Source organism: Solenopsis invicta, chromosome 1 (genome assembly GCF_016802725.1).
Source record: "Solenopsis invicta isolate M01_SB chromosome 1, UNIL_Sinv_3.0, whole genome shotgun sequence".
Taxonomy (NCBI): Eukaryota; Metazoa; Arthropoda; class Insecta; order Hymenoptera; family Formicidae; genus Solenopsis; species Solenopsis invicta.
Window position 1 is genome coordinate 24041778 of NC_052664.1, and position 20662 is coordinate 24062439.

General features: G+C 34.7%; 1 protein-coding gene across 4 annotated transcripts in view; it reads right to left on the reverse strand.

Annotated features, from left to right (window-relative positions):
* Positions 1-2079: 2079 nt before the first annotated feature.
* LOC113006269 (fatty acid synthase) overlaps positions 2080-20662 on the reverse strand; it is a 50446-nt gene continuing 31863 nt past the window's right edge. For 2 of the 4 annotated variants that reach the window (XM_039446691.1, XM_039446687.1), the window contains 7 exons: positions 15881-16028; positions 9071-9424; positions 5654-8826; positions 4801-5269; positions 4318-4681; positions 2729-4215; positions 2080-2456 (listed from right to left, as the gene is read on the reverse strand). In XM_039446691.1, coding sequence (XP_039302625.1) covers positions 2089-2456; positions 2729-4215; positions 4318-4681; positions 4801-5269; positions 5654-8826; positions 9071-9424; positions 15881-15986 — 6321 coding nt within the window. In that variant the 5' untranslated portion in view covers positions 15987-16028 and the 3' untranslated portion in view covers positions 2080-2088. Of the gene's footprint in view, positions 2457-2728; positions 4216-4317; positions 4682-4800; positions 5270-5653; positions 8827-9070; positions 9425-15880; positions 16029-16187; positions 16207-16475; positions 16494-20662 lie in introns of those variants that run through there. The other 2 variants (XM_039446693.1, XM_039446690.1) reach the window with 2 other exon arrangements.

The window sequence follows — 20662 nt, forward strand, 5'->3', positions numbered from 1 at the left end:
TAATTTTATCCTTTTAATCTATTTTTTTGCAAGAAATGCAAATTTTTTGTTTTTTCTTAAAATAGATATTCCAAAGAATATTTAAAAAAAATCAATGTGATTTATTTACTTTTAATATGTTTAAAACTAGTTTAAAATGACTATACCCGTTATGTCCCGGGTAACTTGAGCCGAATAAGGCCAGTACCAAATAAGGCCCACTTTTAAATTTATCATTTAAAAATGCGCTTTATGTTTAAAATATATACTTAAAAGATGTGTCATAGAAAGTAGATAAAGAGAGACTAGGGAATTGATACCGGTAGCAACATGTTTATTCAGTGCAACAAAAGCTTGTAACAAAGGGGAAATTAATCGTTTTTATAAAAATTTGTTGTAAATTTAATAAGTATACATTATTTTATGATTTATTACAACATGCCCTGTCATGACAAATAATGTTTCTTATTATTTGTCAAAGATAATTCTTTTATTTTTGAGATCGTTAAAGCACGGATCTCTTGTGTCGATAATACGATTGTATTTGTGTAATGGAGAAAAGGTACATATAAATATATGTATTTTATATGTATCTTTTCTTCATTACACAAATAAATAAAATCGCTTTTGTTCCACTGAATAAACATGTTGCTACCGGTATCAATTCCCTAGTCCCTCCTCAGCAAACGAGAAATAATTGAAAAATATTTAAGATTAATAAATAGAACAAAATCAAATCCAGTTTTTGGACTTTTTGAATCAGTTTTCTATCCGTAATCCATTTGAATCAATAATTACGGATAGGCTATTTGCTTTCTGTATCTTATTCAATATACATAAAAGTAAAACGTGCGACCTATTCATTTGAATCCGTAATTGTGGATTGATTATCTGCTTTTGATATCATATTCAATATTCAATGCAATGAAAGTGAGTCTATTCGTTTGAATCCGTAATTGTGGATTGGCCATTTGTTTTTGGTATCATATTCAATGTACAATGCAATGAATTATATTTGACTAACCTAACAGCACAACCATCCATATGTCAATTGTAAATCGACTTTTCTAAGTCAGGCTTTCGGAGTTGATTGCAAGTCGACTTTGCATAGACGTCCGCAGACGTCCTTCAAATATCACGACTTTACGACGTTTAGAAAAAGGCATACGGTCCTGTAGTCCTATGTGCATCATGTATTGTTGAGAAACATAAATACTCATATCAATAGACAAAATAGGTCCATATATGAAGAAACCTTGATCTACATCCCAATGAGCAAACAATATTTTTTAATTAGTTTTTTAATAAAAATTTTTTTATATTTGATTTAATTATTGTATTATATTGATATATATTTTCTAATTGCATTTTTTTTTAAACAAATAACAGAAAAGTTATTCCAGATGCTATTTTACATTTGCGAAATTAGTAAAAAAACTATAATTTTATATTTGTTTATATAAATAATATGCTTTAATTATACATATTTCATTTTTTCGATAACGTATATTGACCTGATCTAACAATTATATACACATATCAGCATAAAGTGTTCACAGGTCAACATGAGAGATCAGTTCGCAGCGATCACGGAAGTCAAGCAACGTTCACTGGAGTCGCGACTTGGATGGGCGACCGCTTGAAAATTTCCGAAAAAAATTCTTAAGAAATTGATTTTTTTTGCAAAAATTGTTTTATTACATAAAATATTACAAAAATATTGTTTTACTCACGTAGATTCCATTTGAATGATTTACGTAAAAAAAATGTAATGAATTTTATTTAATTAGAGATATAGGAAACGGATTCAATGTGTTAAGTTTCTATAAAATTCAATACCTTCTCGCGGATTCAGAAACATAATTCATATAGATTTATCCAATCTAATCATTTCTCGTCTGCTGGGTCTTTATCTACTTTCTATGACACATTTTTTAAGCATATATTTTAAACATAAAGTGTATTTTTAAATGATAAATTTAAAAATGGGCCTTATTTAGTACTGGGCCTTATTCGGCTCAAGTATCTTACGAGACGCTCGCGGAGAGTAAACAACTCCTCCTCGCGCGCCTAGTATGGCCTCAAATGACGGCACCGTGATATTTCTCATTATTTATTTAACGATAATTCTTTCATTTTTGAGATCTTTAAAATTCGGATCTCGTGTGTTGATAATACGATATTGTAATTTCTCTCAAGAGTCTGTTTTATTTCTACTCCCATTAGAGAATCCATACCTAAGTCGGCCAAGGTATTATTGGGATTAATCGAATCAACATCTTTAATGCCTAAGATATTGGCAACAGTTGTGACAAGATTGGCCTTGTTGCCATCGTCGGATTTATATTTTTCAGCTAACACCGAAGAAGCCAACACCGGATGAGACTGTTGAAGAAATATATCCATCGTTGCGAGACACCTTGATATCTGTTGTGGTATAGTACCGCCCACCTCGGCGTCGTTACCACCCATCATTTCTGAAAATGAAAAATGTCATAAGAAAAACTGTGTATATATGAAATTAATAAATTCTGTAGACAACAATGTTATATAAAATATGCATTACGTATTGTTTCATTATTATTTTATAAATTATACTTTTTAAAAAGGACATAAAATAAAGATTGAGTTTACAAAGGTAAAGAAAAGGCAAATCGGAAAAAGTTTGGAGAGACGATTCATTCAAGAATTTGATTAAAAAAAAGATTTCTATTTTTTTGGAACATTTCATATATTAATATAATATTACCCATGATTAAGCCAACGTCTGCGATGGCACCCCATTGAATGGCAAGACCAGGTAAACCATTAGTCTGCCTCTCTTCCATCATTCTTTCCATGGCTGAGTTTGCGAAACCGTAGTTTGTTTGACCCATATTACCACGACCGCTTGATACAGACGAAAATACCACAAAGTAATCGAGCGATGGGCAGAGTTTTCTCGATACCGCGTCTAAATTTTTTGTAATATCGATTTTCGGTGAAAGAGCCGTCTTGAAATCGGCTTCTTCCAAATTTTCGATGAGAGCATCACGAAGGACGGCTGCTAAATTGAATATACCGCCTACCGGAGCGATGCGGTTGCTTTTTTGAATTAATCTTTTAGCACCCGTTAACGTCGTAATATTCTCTGTGCAAACAACAATTTGTATGCCACTTTCGCGCCAGCGACGTACACACAGTGCTTGATAACCGGTACGTATGCCTGAGCGTGATACGAGAACGATAAATTTGGCGCCGCGGCTGATCATCCAGTCGGCCAACTCCAGACCGAACCCACCGAGACCGCCAACCAAGATGTATGATTTCTCCGGATTCATGTAAGTACGGGGAATCGCGGCTACTGTCTTTGGCGTTGGTGACGCACGTTTCTTTGGTTCTTCATCACGGATTTTTAGTAGCACTTTACCCTTATGTTTGCCTGTCGCCATGAATCTGAATCCCGATTCAAGCTGTTGTTCTGTAAAAATGTTTGATTGGAGCGGACGTATCGCGCCATTTTCGATTCCCTCCGAAACGAGTTTTATCAATTCCTTTTTTTCCACGCTGTCTTTTTCGAATAGCTCATCCAACAATATACCATGAAAAGACGTATTCTTCAAAAACATTGACATTTCTACACGGCTGCCATTCAACATATCATACTTGCCAATTTCAAGGAAACGGCCACCGTACGCCAGACACCGAATGCCAGCTTCCAATTTCTCCTCTGTCAATGAATTTAGTACAACGTCGACTCCACGCCCTTCTGTTTCAACAAGTATCAGTTGTTCAAAATTTGTATCTCGGGAATTGCCGATATGCCTGTCGTTTAACTGCGGAAAGACTTTCTTCAAATATTCTCTCTTCTCCGGCGTGCCGACGGTAGTAAAGACGGTACACTTAGCGTACAGAGCAATGGCAATTGCAGCTTGACCGACGCCGCCTGTACCAGCGTGGATTAGCACGCTTTCGCCTGCTTTCAATCGACCCCGTATAAACAGAGCATAATAACTAGTTGTGTAAGCGACAGGTATCGTTGCCGCTTGTTCCAAGCTCCACTTGTCGGGTACCTCCCAAAGAAAATCACGTTCCGCTACCACGGTAGTCGCTAATCCTTTAGCTGCAACCATGCCCATTACGCGACGACCATCGGTGTCTCTTCCAGAAAATTCAAGTCCCAATATGCACTCTTCCGTAGCCATATTCCGTGGTAAGGCGTCTAGCGATAGTTTGCCACTTGCCAACATGATATCCCTATCATTCAAAGAATTTATATCCATTTAATCTAATTGAATGCTATCGTTGAAAATTTTCAATAAATTTCCAATAAATACTACGTTGATAAATAATACTTACCTAAAATTAATTGAAGAATAGTACACGTGGCAAAACGTCATATTGGGAAAATTGTCAGATCGGTAGTAACTTAATGGGCCTTCCATCCATCTTAAGCTGCTGAGGTCTCCCCTCATCAATATGTCTACGTATGCATGCTTCACCTGTAGGGAAGATACATTGCTCTGATAATCCAACGGCAAGTGTCGATAACTGCCCCATTGTCTTGCTTTTAGAACATTGGCCATCAATCCTTTGTCCAACTGTTCTGCGTAAAACCGTACGGATAAATCAAATTTAGGAGCATTCTTGTCCTGGATGAAGATATAGCGTGCAATTGTACTGCCTATCTCACGTCGTAGACAAGTCATGAGTCCGACTAAGCCTGTAAACAAAATCGCGAGATTTTAATTCGTTTATTTTGATTTCATTCAAATTCTTAGGATTACCAGGAAATTAAAAAGATCGAGATAATTTTTTTCTTTCATTTCTTTTGTAACTTACCAAGCGTTTCTTCATTCTGAGATACAAAGAGCATTTCTTGATCTTTGCTACGAGATGTCTTCAATGCTGTCTTTACACTCTCCAGCCACGAGAGATTTTTTTCGGTGACATGTATTACAATGGCTTCTCTCCTTTTTTCCCGTTTCTTCAACAGCAAGTAAATTTTTCCTACCGGATCAGTTTGATTCCCGACTAATGTTACATCCGTTCCCTTCAACGCGCTCTTGAAATCCACTTGCACCGCAGTCTCCTCCAGAAGAATGAAATAACCAGGTTTTGTGGCAGCCACCAAGTTTTTCAAAACGACGCGAGATTGATTTGACAAAATATCCGCCGCTATAACGAGATGCACGTCCTGAGCGGGAGGTGCGTTCTTCACATCTCGTATTACGACATTAGCGTTTACGTTCTTTTGATGCAGACTCTCTGTGTAATTGTCGGCAAAATCTGCAATCACCTGTAAATCAATCTGAAACAAACCAAGCAATTTTATAGTAATTTAAAATTTAAATACTGAAGAGGGATCTCTTGCTAAGAAGCAATAGATGCTACAAATAGAAGCAAACTGAAGGTTGATTCGTGTCTTGTTTTATTTGCAAGTTTTAAAACGGTGCATACAGATATAAGAAACAAGTTTAGTAAACAGTTTAGTAAGACAAAATATTTTTTTCAAATATGCGTGCCATAATCATCAACAATCACAGATTTCTCATTTCTAATTATTTATTTCTAAAACTTTTATTCAACTTTGATATTGTATACACGTACAATAGGGACGATCGAAATTTCAAATTAGGAAATATTTCATTTTAAATGGTACAAACAATTTATTAAAAACCTGTGGAATACTTACGATAGGCGAGCCTAGTTCACCATTGAAAATATCAAATATAAGCGGTGCTAAAAGAGCTTCTGCGGGTCGTTCGCCTGCAACTTCCACGGCCTTCAGTTTCATTGCCATCATGTTCTCACACATAATTTGCAAAAGTACAGTGAGTGCGTGTATTTTTCCTCTCTTTGGATCTTCTATTAGATTATTCGAATTTTCATAAGGCACAAAAGTGTACCGTTCATATTTGGGATCGACTTGAGTCTGTTGTCGTCGAGGTGCCAAAGAAAATTTTATTCTTCTGAGCTCGATACCACCCGATTTAACAATATTGATGTTCTTGTAGTGATACACCGGTAATCCACCATTTTCTGGCAATTCTTTTACCAATCGTTTATGAAGAACGGGGTTGATCGCGGCGTATTGGAGACGCGTCGGTAAATACAGTAGTCTATGTCTAGAGGACATTATGCTAAACTGAAGCATAGTATCTACGTACGGAATCCATTGATTAAACCAGTATAATTCACCGACAACGCTATAATTATCAGAATATTTGATTCCTTGAAAGGTATCGCGATACTCGCACCCGCGCAGCCTCAATTCCTTATAAATATCTTTAGCTTTCAATGGCAAAATCTCCTCGTTGGTAGGTGGCATTGGTGGTGTCGGCAGCTTCGATTGATCCTTCTCGATAGCCTTGGACACGCGGACGTTTCCGCTAACGACGATTGTACCGGCCTCACAGATTTCAAAGTCGCCCGTTCCTTCGAAAATGGTTATCGAGAATTTTACTGCTCCCTCCTTCGTCAAAATAGTCGCTCGCTGAAACCACACGTTCTCGAATATCACAGGCAATTGTTCAAAATCAGTGCCGCGTAGTTTCGCTAAAGTTTTCCATACTAGAAGAATATAGCCCGAGGCTGGAAAAAGCACTCGTCCGTCTATCTCATGTCCAGCTAGATATGCATCTGTTTCTTTTGATATATCTATTTCAACTATATGTTCTCCCGAGTGGCTTGATATCTGATTAAAATTAGGGACATCCCACGCGATAGAATGGTCCCACTTGATTAGAGGCCCGATCATCGGTGTTCCTCGACCAACTGGAAAACTTATCGCTGGATATAATTTGGAGATGTTCGGTTGCGCACCAGCCATATATAGCTTACCCACATTAGACAGCAGAAAGATTAAATTGTCCGAATGATCGCGTTTATGGAGACAGATGTTGGTCACCGTTGGTGGTAACGATCTTCGCAAAATTGCCTGTAGCAAACAATGTGGTGCAATTTCGATTGTTATCGCGTTCTCTGGAATACGCGCGATCGCTTCGTGGAAGAGCACAGGAGAGAGTAAATTATTTACGTGATACGCAGACGAGCTAGATTGCGCGAGCGGACTGCTCCATGCAGACTCCGGTATGGAACTGGAAATCCATCTGGCTGATCTTTGCTTTGGATTCGGGATGATTTTGTCGAGCGAAGCGCGTAGCTTAGGCCCGGCCGAGGCGATGTATTGGCTGTGGAAGGCGTAGCCGGAACTTTTCACCATCTTTACGAAGATATCTTTGCTCTTGAGCGTTTCTGCAAATTTTTGCATAGACTCAGGCGGACCGGAAATAGTGATCGAGTCCGCAGCGTTGTGACAAGCTGGAACGATATCGGGTGGACACATTTTTCTGGCTTCCTCCCAACTTAAACCAACTGCCGCCATAGCGCCAAGTTCCAACTTGGAATCCATAATCGCCTTGCCTCTAGAGTAAGCCGCTAAGACAGTTTGCTCCGGTGTAAACGCACCGTCAGCATAAGCACAACCCAATTCTCCAACGGAGTGTCCGACTATACCGTCCGGCGATATACCTATCGACGTTAAAATATCCACGAGAGCTACCTGCATAGCCGCGATAGTCACAAAAGATTTGAGTATATCCTCGAACGTCTCGTCAGTGGCGTTCATGATGATATTAATGAGGTCGATGCCGTGGGGTGCCAACGCGTCAGCGCATCGTCGCAAACTACGTTGAAAAGTTTCAATGCCGAACAATCCATGACCCATGCCTGGCCATTGCGAGCCCATACCGGAAAATATGAACCAAATGGGTCGCCTTTCTTTATAACTCGTTCTCTCGGTCACTTCTCGTGTATTATCGATGTTCAGTACTTCGTAACCGCGAATTTCATGACCGGAAATATCATTATTGTGTATTAAGTGTAATAGCGAGAGAAATTCATCGTCGTTACAGTGCTCTTTTGTTTTATCTAATAAAGTGTGTACCGCTTCCTTCGTTCGACCCGATACAGCAACCAATTTCGGTAACGATTCGGTGATGTTCAATAACGGTGATAGTTTTGGTTTTGCATTGCTGCAAAGAATGATATGTGCGTTTGCGCCGCCAAAGCCGAACGAATTGATGCCCACGAGACCACCGTTCCATGGTGTGGCCTTGTTGACTACTCGAATGCGTCCTTCCTTTAAGGCAGGAATATTTGTATTCGGAGTATCAAAGTGCAAATTTGCGGGTATTACACCTGCTTCCATTGCGATCAATACCTTAGCGATTGAGCATAATCCACTGGCCGGTTCCGCATGACCCATGTTAGATTTGACTGAGCCAATTAGCAAAGGAGTCTTCCGGTCTTTGCAGAATAGTTTGTCGATAGAATTTACCTCCTCTGGATCACCTACTTTGGTACCAGTACCATGAGCTTCCACGTAACTCACGTCTGCGGGATTAATTCCTGCTTCGTTATAAATATCGTTCATCAATTGGTTCTGCTTTTCACCATTGGGATACACAATACCCTGGGGTTTGTAGCCGTCGATATTTGTCCCTGTGTGTATCACCGTCGCGTATACTCTACGCGCATTCTTTGCTTTTTGCAAATATATTGCCACCACCGCTTCAGCTCTCACGTAACCGACACCCGAAGCATCGAATGCCTTACATTTGCCATCCTGGGACAGCATATTCAATTTGTGAAATTGAAGTGAGGAATTCGGCCTTAACACGAGATTCAGTCCACCGACGATAGCAGCATCGCACTCGCCGGCGCGTATTGCGCTCACAGCGTGATGTAACCCGTACATGGACGATGAACAAGCCGTATCCACTGCGTAACTAGGTCCAGTAAAATCAAATGAGTACGAAACTCTATTTGCGAACATGGCTTTTGCGCTTCCCAGCATACTGTATCCTGCAAACAAATATAAATTTTTTTATTTATTTTTATCAAATCATGCCATCTTCTCTCATGCCATAAGATATTTATAATAAATATACAAATATAAACAACAATTATTACACGTACACTCAAATAAAAGTTATGTTTCATTGAAGAAATTGTTTCTTTAACTAGACTTTTATAGATAGAAAAATAAAAGTAATTATAAACTGATCATGAGAAAATATTTTGGCATTATATTTCATAATATACAAACCATTTATGGCCTCTGGGTCCCTCATCCCAAATTCTTCCGATTCCGAGTTACATATTCCTACAAATACACCGGTACGCGATCCTCTCACGGTTGTAGGATTGATACCAGCATCAATTATAGCTTCGTATGTTGCTTCGAGCATTAAACGAAGCTGCGGATCCATAACATTTGCTTGTTTAGGATGAACTCCAAAAAAAGTGGCATCAAAGCTGCTGAGATCCTTTATTTTGGCAAATCTTGCTGGTAGCCCGTAAAGGCCCGTAGGCCAACGGCGCTCGTCATCGGTGACCATGTCTATTCCTTTCATGAGATTCTCTTTAAACTCTTCGATAGTAGATGACTCGGGTAAACGACCTGGAAAAAGTGTTTATTTGGTTTGTTCGTTGAAGCGAGGTCCAACGGCGCGTGGCTCGCCAAGGCTCGCCTTGGCTCGACTAGCCTATACGCGCGTAGGAACAGGGTGGCTCGAGGGGATAACCACTTCATGTAATCATAGGACAGTGTCCCCGAAATCATTATGAAATCTTTACGAAATCATTTGTAATCAGATAAAATGATATAAAATCATTATAAAATTCTTACGAAATCTTCGTGTGATCATTTTGCAATCAAATGTAATCATGAAATCAGAAATTATAATAAAATCATATAAAATCATCAGAAATCATAACGAAATCATATGAAATCATTAGAAATCATAATGAAATCATATGAAATCACCAGAAATTATAATGAAATCATATGTAATCAGCAGAAATCATTTTGGGCTTTTGTGTAATCAATGGAAATCATGCGTAATCATTATGATTTTAGCACAGTTTATAGCACTTAACAGTCATTGTTTGACAAAGTAGAATCGTAAAAAATAATTTTTAAAAAATTGCTCCAGAAACGTTCCAAACTTCAACCAGCGCATTTATATGGTATTTATATTTATTTATATTTACAAGATTGGTACAGCAAAAAAACTTATTTAATACTTTTAAATTAACAATTTACTAAAAACCAAAGTAAGCTTAATTTTTTTATCAATGTAATATAATGTACCTTATATAGAAATAAAAGAACAAATTGGATTAAAAATATTTTATCTGTTCTGTTCAATCTACTGTTAAATAACGACATAAATTTAAAACGTAATGTGAATTCAGTACCAGACATGATAATCAAATAGAAACTGAATAACGTTTAATTATATAAACTTTATTAAATGGAGACTGACAATGTGCCATCTGTATATTTTTCTCTCATATATACGTATGAGAGAAAAAATATATCGTGACACATTTTCAGTCTCCATTTAATAAATTACACATTTCCACAGTATGATTGTCTGGTAGTACATTTACATTACGCTCCAGACTTAGGTCGTTATCTAACAGCCGATTGAGCAACGCAGATAAAATATTCAGAACAAAAATTTCAAAATTTTATGGCGATTTTCTCCGAATGAACCGATAAAGGAATTTGAATTAAACACCGTAACATACGGCTTAGCGTGCGCTCCATTTTTAGCGATACGTTGCGTTCGATATTTAGCTAGTGGCGCCGGCGAGGAGGTCGGTCAAGCGTCTAAGGTTTTATTAAACGATTTATATGTCGATTTATATCCTTATCGGAGTTGAATGTGAGGCTAAAGCAATTAATTTAATTTCGTAATTAATAAAACTATTAAATAGCGGGGGATTTAAGGCTCATAAATGGCATTCAAATTGCAAGAAAATTCTGAGTGAATTCGAGAATGCTGATCAAGTTGAAAATTCAACGGTTACAATTAATATGGGCTTAGTTAAGACATTAGGCTTAAACTGGCACCCAGAGCTAGATACATTTCAATTTACATTTTAACCAATAACGAATTCAGTAAAAACAAAACGCAAAATTTTATCAGCAATTTCAAAATTATTCGATTCACAGGCTTAGTTAGTCCAATTTTAATTCGCGCAACATTTATCATGCAAGAGACATAGGCGGCAAATTTGGAATGGGATGATCCGTTAACGCACGATTTGCAACAGGCATTGGAATGCTTATGTGGGTGATCTCAAGGAAATCCACACGATTCGGATCCCTCGAAGAGTCATCTCACATTCTAATGCGATTCGATTTTATCTGCATGCATTTTGCGATGCCTCGTTGAAAGCGTACGGAGCATACATCTATTTACAAACAATTGATAACAAAAATAATTATAGTTCAAGATTGTTGTGCTCAAAGTCACGAGTAGCGCCAATTAAAAATAAAACCATTACATTGCCGAAGTTAGAGCTATGTGGAGCCATTGTTTTAGCTAGATTATTAAAAAGGGAAGCTCTTAAAATCAATTTTGACGAAATATATGCATGGAGCGATTCCACGGTGGCGTTGGCATGGATCGCCTGCAGTCCATCGCGTCAAAAAATATTTGTATCAAACAGAACAGCCGAAATTCGGTCAACTCTCTCGTCGAATCATTGGCGTTATGTCCGAAGCGAGGACAACCCAGCCGACTTAATATCAAGAGGCACAAGTATGAAAAATCTAATACAAAGTAGATTATGGTGGGAGAGTCCCGATTGGCTAGCGAAGTGTGATGATTGCTCGCAAAATGAGTTACAATCGGTATTGACTGAATTGTCACAATCAGAGATAAATCAAATTGAAGCCGAACAACGGCCAAATTCACGAACAAACTTAAGCGTTAATACTTCAAACAATTTAATTCAAACGTTAATAAATAATTATTCTTCGCTCTCAAAGATCGAGCGCATTTTAGCATGGATTTTGCAATTTAGTCAGAATGCAAAATTAAGTAAAGTAAATCGAAATTTCAATTATTTGTCAGTGGAAGAAATCGGTAAGGCACATCAATTACTAATTAAAGCTACGCAAAGGGCTCATTTTGCCAGTGAGATAGCAGCCATACAAGCAAAAGGTCATGTTAATGCAACAAGTAAGTTGTCGCAATTTAGTCCATTTCTGGACAAAAAAAAGTGTTCTCAGGGCGGGCGGCAGAATTTAAAACGCGGTCTCATCATTTGAGAAAAAACATCATATTTTGTTGCCTTCAGACAGCAATTTTACACGATTATTAATTAAGCGAGGACATCATAGATTATTACATGCCGGTCCGCAAAATCTATTATACGCTATTCGTGAGAATTACTGGCCGCTCGGAGGGAGGGGCATCGCTAGAAGGATTGCTCATGGATGTGATTTGTTTTCGAAATAAGCCGAAAACATTATCGCAGATAATGGGACAATTACCCGCAGATCGTGTCACTCCGGGACGCCCGTTTCTCGTAACTGGCGTGGATTTTGCTGGCCCTATCAGATCATTAGTAAATCGCGGACGTGGTAGGAAGACCAATAAGTCATATATATCACTGTTTATCTGTCTTGCGACAAAGGCAATACACCTCGAATTAGTTAACGACCTCGGTTCGACATTATTTTTTGCTGCACTTAGACGATTTGTGGGTCGGCGGGGTTGCCCTCAACGCTTTTTTAGCGATAACGCGACGAATTACGTCGGAGCGAAAAATGAGCTCAGCGAGATGCATTTCTTAATTAACGATAAATAAGCGAGAAATAAACGATAAATTTTTTGTGCCCAATCGCATTTATTGGAAATTTATTCCACCTTCATCACCTCACATGGGTGGGCTGTGGGAGGCAGGAGTCAAATCTTGTAAGTTTCATTTAAAACGAATAATTGGCAACACATTTTTGACCTTTGAAGAATTAAATACAATTTTAATTCAAATAGAAGCATGCTTGAATTCGCGTCCAATTTGCCAACTGCCTTCCACACCTGAAGACCTGCAACCACGTACACCCAGCCATTTTCTCATCGGAGAGCCGTTAACAAGTCTTCCAGACAATGACTTGTCCAGCGTTTAAATCAACCGGCTTGATCGTTGGCAATTATTACAAAAAATTACGCAGGATTTCTGGAAGCGATGGAGTATCGAATATTTAACATCATTACAAGGCAAGGTGAAATGGGGGGTCGAAAAATCTAACTTAGCAATCAATGACGTTGTATTAACACAAGATAATAATTCACTACTGTTAAAATGGAAATTAGGTAGGGTAATTGAAATCCATAAGGGCATAGATGACAAGGTTCGAGTTGTCACATTAAAAACCGCAACCGGAATGTATAAAAGGTCGCTAACTAAATTATGTAAGCTTCCAGATTCTGACAGCAACGATGACAATTGTAAAAAAGGTTTTTTGTATTAATTAATTAGCATTAATTGGTGGGCGGGATGTATAACATTTCGCTCATAGAATGAGACTACATTAAAATTAACAAATTTTGACTGTGTCGAAAAATTTGAATAGCATGTAAATACGATTGAAAGAGTAAGAAAAGAATTTTGTGCACGCGTTGATCAGTCGTTGTCGTTGTCCTTGAGAAGCGAACGAGAAAACCTCGACAATATGTACAATTAGCGACAGCAATGTAAGATTGGCCATAGTGTGTGACAAATAAATATATATTAAATTCAATCTTTAATTGACTCGATTTATTTGCAAGACAATTCATTAACAAAATTATTAATTTAAAAGTAAATGAGTTTCTTAGCTCTATCAATCTTGGAAAAAGTGAGAAGTCTAAGGCCAATATTCATAGTCATAAATGATTTTCAATCTTTGATTGAAAGAAAAAAATGTAACAAATTTATGAATAAATCTGTAATTAATTAATCAAAGATTAAAAATTATTTACTACTATAAATATCGACCTAAAAGTATTGCATTGTAAATTCGTATTTTCGTACAAAATATTAGATAAAGTAAAACATCGATACTTTTGACGATGCCAAATTTGCCATATTCTTTTTACTCCAATCTACATCACACTTAGATTATGATTTTAATTATAATTTCTCTTGTGTAAAAAAAATTAAATTAAAATAACTGTATCGATAAAAGTCACTTGTAAGCAAACTACTCCACCATATACCGCGGAAGAAAACACAGCTGTGTAAATGAGATAGAGAGCGACGAAGAAATAACTAAAACCTTGCGTGTCATTTTCGATACTTCCACGATACACCGAGCGTCTTACTGTACTGATCTTCGGCTCTTTTTAAAATCGTGGGGCTAAATTTAAACGTCGATCGGCACCTCTTTAACCAGAAGCAGATATTGATATACTCAAAGAAACAAGTGTTCTGATTCATGGAACATCGGATGGGGTTATCAGCTAGAGAGGTCAAAGATCATCTCACAACAAAAAATAATGGAACGGAGAGAGAAGAAGAGAGTTCTCGGTACATAAAATGTATACTTATGCACACGCACATGGAATTAGAAAAAAGCGCGCCGCCAAGCATCAGAGTCAGCATGACAAACAACTGCAAACAGAACTATTTGCCAATTGACGGTGCACGAGCAAACTTCTGCTCGTTGACGATTATTACGAGGTGACTTTATAAGAGAAGCAATATGCAAGAAACTCGAATAACACGGGATAACGAATGGATAAAGTCGTTATTTCATGCAAACGTTCCATTAAACCCTTTTGGAATTTCCGAGGGGGTAACCACTTCATGTAATCGTGGGACAGTCCCCGAAATCATTATGAAATCTTTATGAAATCATTTGTAATTAGATGAAATCATATAAAATAATAATAAAATCCTTACAAATCCCCGTGTAATCATTTTGCAATTAGATGTAATCATAAAATCGGAGAAATCACCAGAAATCGTAATAAAATCATATGAAATCATGTAATTTGTGGGACAACATTTTAGCTAGTGGTTACCCCCTTGGGGTGGCTCGTTGTCATTCGCGGTCCGTGGCTCGGAAAGCTTCGTTTTCGAAGATTGTCGGTAAGTGCACGAATCAATGGACTTGTGGACGAGCCAAGTCACTTGGCGCGCTATATATTTATGTGAGAAAAATTTCATACATTTTTATAAATGTTTATTCAAATACTACTAATAAAATATTTACTTATAGTACAAAAATACTTACTCTAAGAAAAAGTAATACTTAAATTAGTGATTCTTGTATTAAATAAATATATATTTATACATTGAATTTATATTTAATTAGTACTATTTGAATAAATATTTAATATAATTTAGTAATATTTTCCATGATATCATATGCGAACCAAGATAGTTTAAAAATTTCCGAACGTTTACTTCCAGTTTTTTTTTTTGAAGCCTGAACTTTTTTATGTATTTTTCTATAGGTTGCTAACAAATTATCTTTTTTTTTTATTTCCATCACCGAAATGTTTATATTTTCTACTATTCTTTTCCATGAATCATTCATTGCATTTCGATCTTTGTATAGTGGATGTTTTGGATTCCATAATAAATCTTCTTTTTCATATAATTGCAAAAAATCAATAATTTTCTCATTACACCACTCCATAGTGTATACGATCTATCAATATCGAACAAGATTCGACACGTTTATGCAATGGGGAAATGTGGCCTAACAATGCTGCGCTTGTTTTTATCTCGTGTCAGCCGCGAACTCTTTGACTCGTGAACAGCTACCGACAGTCTGTGCATACGACGCGCCACAAGCCAGTCACGATTTATCTCGAACGATAACGGGCCACCATGTTTCCATGGCGCGTTGAGGCTCGCCGAGCCAAAATCTGTTATGGCTCGCTATATATGGCTCGGCGAGTCTCTACGCGACGTGCGACCACGGTTGTAGCCTATTTTTTACCAATCGGCTCGCCGAGCTTGTGACGAGCCTAGACGAGCCTTAGCGAGCCACGTGCTGTGGGACCCCGGCTTTACGCTCTCGGCGTATAGCGATTCGGCAAGTCTTACTATAATCGACAATTACCTGATATTCCCGTAATAGCAATATCACTTTCAGAATATGGTACTTCATTTTCAATCGCGGACTCTCGCGTCTTAGGACCGTTGACACTTTCAAACTGAGTAGACATCTTGCTGTAGAAGACTCGAATGGACCTTCTTTTATTCTCGATCTGCAAAAATAGAACCAAACTTTGTGCAAACAAATTTATTACAAAAAATGATAATTTTTTTAGTATATATTTATTAATAACAATTTATTTATTTAAAACAGAGTTATTTTGGATTTGTACTTTTAGGCTTGAAATTAAAATGTTTATCGGTGTTCATACCTATGATTACCGTTTTTATTCCTCATTTCATTGCTATGTTATCATAACGCGCGACGCTCGGTTTTAGGAACGACACTATATATAGTCTAAGATCGTAAAAAATTTTTGAATGTGCCATTTACTATGTTTAATATTATATATGTATATCTAAAGTATACTTATAAAAGTGTACTTTTATTTAAATTAATACATGTATATAATTTATGGGTAACATTTTTTGTAATTAAATATATTATGAATAATATCTTATAATATTATTAATAGAGGGAATAAAAAGTTAATACTAACGATAAGTATAAAGAAGGTGACTTGATTTTAATTAGAGTCACGCAGTATAAACCGGGAACGAACGTAAAATCAGCAGCAAAGTACAAAGGATCGTATTTAACCTTGTACTTATCTTTTAGAAAATTCTTGGTATAAATTTATGCTTACTCTGAGAAAAAAGATGTTAAGTGAACTAAATGCGTTTAATTGGTTATAAATTGCTTAGTTCAAATATTAAAATATCTGACTCAAATACATTGTAGTAAATCCAATTAATATCTGCAATTTAAGACAATGAAATAATTTGGTTGCCGTGTTTAATTAAATGAACTAAGATCTTGTTTTACTAATCAAATTATATTCAATTAAAATAAGCGGCAATATTAAACCAATCACATATATAGAATTGATTCAATATAAATATTGTTATGTTAAAGTTTCCTCGTTTAATCCAAATAATCGATTAGTTGCATAGAATAAATATTAGTTGTTTTGACTAAACCATTTCAATCGTATATCTTGTTTATTTATTGCTTCAACTAAATATTTTATTCTATACAACTAAACGATTATTTGATTTTAATAAGGAAGCTGCATGAACACAATAAACTTTATGTTGAATCAATGTCACATAAGTACGATTGATTCAACATTGCAACTTATTCCAAAAGATTATAATTTCATTACTACAACAAGAGAGAGAGAGAGAAAGAGTGATAATTCATTTAAATTCAGCAACAAAATTATTTAGTTGTTTCAATTTGGAGATTAATTTAAATTATATACTGTTAAGTTAAATATGCATTTAATAATTAACAAAATTGTATAATTTGAAACCTTATAATCTTGTGAAACTGTTTCATTTAATTAATGTTTTTGTTATACTAATCAAATAGTTGTTAATTTGATAAAACAACAATGTTGAAGAAATTAAATTTTATAATTATTAAGTTAGATTTAATTAAAAATGATTTGTTTAAATAAAATAAGTGTGTATAAAATAAACCATATTTGTTACGTACATAAAAGAAATATTTAATTGTTCTTCTTCGGGCACGTATACAAAATATATAGATATTCGTTGAAAATGTAATCACATTTATGTACTTCGTATTTGCGAGATTCTTGAATCTGCTCAGCGACGCTGTGTTGACCTATCACGTGATCGATTGTTATGAATTTCATCGGAGTATACCAGAATCTCCAAAACGAGCGTTTTACCGTCTCGTAGGACAGTCAGTCCGTCTGTAGATCACTTGATAGTGAACGGATGTAATCGTTCGCACAGTCGTACCCGTGTGCGATTCTTGTATTACACTCCCGAGAGCTAATGAAGGATAAAGTGAGACTTTGTAAGCTATTGTGAGAGTTAAAGCTAACTTTAGTCAAATAAAAATTTTGTTTTCAGTATATTCAAAAGTATTTATTTTGTGTGAGAGTTAGAATATTATATAGGTACATCTCCATTAAATTTAAGATATCTTATTGCTAATAAATGTATTTTGTTTTTAATGAATGTAGCCAATTTACCATACACAAAAAGTTGGGAAATTTATGAAATATCAGAAAAAGATAATATTATTATAACTAAACGTTTTCTGTAATATTAATGAATATGTAATAAAAATATCAAATAAAATTTTGTTTATTTATTAATTTGTTGTTTTTTAATAATATTTTATAATACTTTAGTTAATTAATAATATTTAACATTGAAAGAAAATAACATTAACATTTTTTCTATGTATAGATACATAATTCTTAACATTTATGTATCTTTAATTTTATATTTTAATTTTATCAACATATTGAATAATTACTTTTAAAATATGTAACAGTAACATATTGTTTCATTAAAATTTAACATTACAAATATGTTAATTTAACAAAATTTAATTTTAAATTGTATCAAATGTTTTATTTTGTGTCAAATTTTTACATGATATTTGTGTTAATTTTACGTTTTGATTTTATCAATATATAAAACAACTATTTTCATAAAATATAAAAACATCATACTATTTTACTTAAATTTTACATTATAAATGTGTCTACGGGACACTAAATATGTTTGCAAAATTATGTGATAGTGTTACGTTTTTTGTGTTAATTTATTAATAAATATTTACGCGATTGACTAACATATTTGCCTTATGTAAAATTAACATAAAAATTTGGGTGGACCGTTTGGAACATGCAGAATGTGTTAAATTTAACACAAATTTATTTAAAGAAAGTAGATATTCAGGAAGATGGCTTGTAGATTTTAATAATTGGAATTTAGAAATAGATTTTTGAATTTTGATTTTAAATTTTAAGAAAATAAATTAGAAGAGAACATTTTTAGAGAAATAAGTTTGAAGGAATTAAATTACGAGAAAAATAATTTTTAAATAAATTAAATTTAGAGAGAATAATTCTGAGAGGAATAAATTGCGATAAGAATTATACATATTCTAGAAATTAACTTTCAAGAAAATAAATTTCTATTTTAGATAGGATTCGATGGAACCCTATGATTTTAACTAATTGTAAGATTTAGCCCGCCCGTGATCTTACTAATAATCTACAAGTTGGTGAGTTGCCTATGATGAGCGCCTTACCGATTATTAAGTAAGGTAAAAATGATATATAAAATTAGTTTAGTTATACAAAGAGCAGCCAAAGATTTGTTTATTTTAGTTTTTAATTTTGAAATAAATGCAATAAATATGTATAATTATTTTTATTTAATAATCCTTTTAAAACATTTAAACTTTTTACTAAAATTTAAAAAATATATATAAATTTAGCTGTAAAAACTTTGTTAAAAACTAAATGCATCAACAAATGGTACATATATTTACACATATTATGTATCAATACTATCAATATATAAAATTCTTGCATATAACAAAGAACTTAAGTTTTTATTTTATTTAATCAAAACGTCAAAACGAAGACTGAATAGGTATTAAAAACTATGATCTTTTGTAATTGTCACCATTTGCCCCCTAGGGTGTCACTATTTGCCCCACATTAAGGGCTAATAGTGACAAATGTAGACTTGAATTTTTATGAAAAATTAACTCTTATATATGACTTATGCAATCTCCAATGAACTTTTTCATATATTTTAAGGTGAAAAGTATCTGTTTAGTAAAAAATTATATCTTAAAAACTTAAAATCTGCTTGCAGGAGAAAGAGAAAAAAATTCGTCACTATTTACCCTCCTCTCCCTTACTGTAAAAAAAAATTGTCAAATTACTGTAGATTGTATTTTCAATATGTTTGCTGCATGTTAAATATTGTACAAAACTATGTACGTTTAGTTTTTCAACCTTATAAACATATATAAGATTTTACATAGATACATAAAACCGTGAAGTGTATAACATAATTACCCTGCAGTGACATATTTTCAGTAATTGAAAGTAGCATGATGTACGTGACATGGGTCATTAGGGCTAACCTAATTTTGAAACTCTTAAAATGTTAGAAAAATTCTATTTAAATTCACATGCATTTTTTAAGGTCTCTACAAAATTATTTTGTTATGTAGAAAGGTATAAGAGACCAGGTGTACAGATATATGAAAAATAAGAATCATTAGACATGAAAGGCTCGTGTGTACCATTGCAGGATTAAAATCGAGAAGAGACGAACAATCATAGCGGATCTTAGTAATCAAATAATAATTTATATATGATTTTATATACATTTTCTTGTTCTCCGAACAGTGTTCTGTCATTATTAGTTTTAAAACGTAGCCATTAAGGCAGAAAGATTATATATCACATTAAATTGATAATTAATGTATAATATGCTAAGAAGCATCTATAAGAGTCTTTTATCTCGAAAACCTACCAAATTAGGAGAAAAGTGTGTATCTGTTTCATATTGTAATGGTGTTTGTATTATATACCACCTGTTAATTGCGTTGAAAGAGATAAATTAAATCTTTAATTGTTCGTCTAAATGCAAATATATAAAAATGTGCAAATATACACTACTCAAAAGAAAATAGGGAACACTTTCCAGACACCAAAAATTAGGCTATTTTCAAATGACTGTAACTCGGTGAAAAATCATCGTAGATAAAAAATAAAAAAAGCATTTTGAAGCTTGAAGATCCAACTTTAACGCTCTATCAGCAGATTTTCAAAATTCTTTTAACTTCCTTGTCTTATGCAGTAAAAAAGCACACCCTGTTTTGTTCCTTAAAATT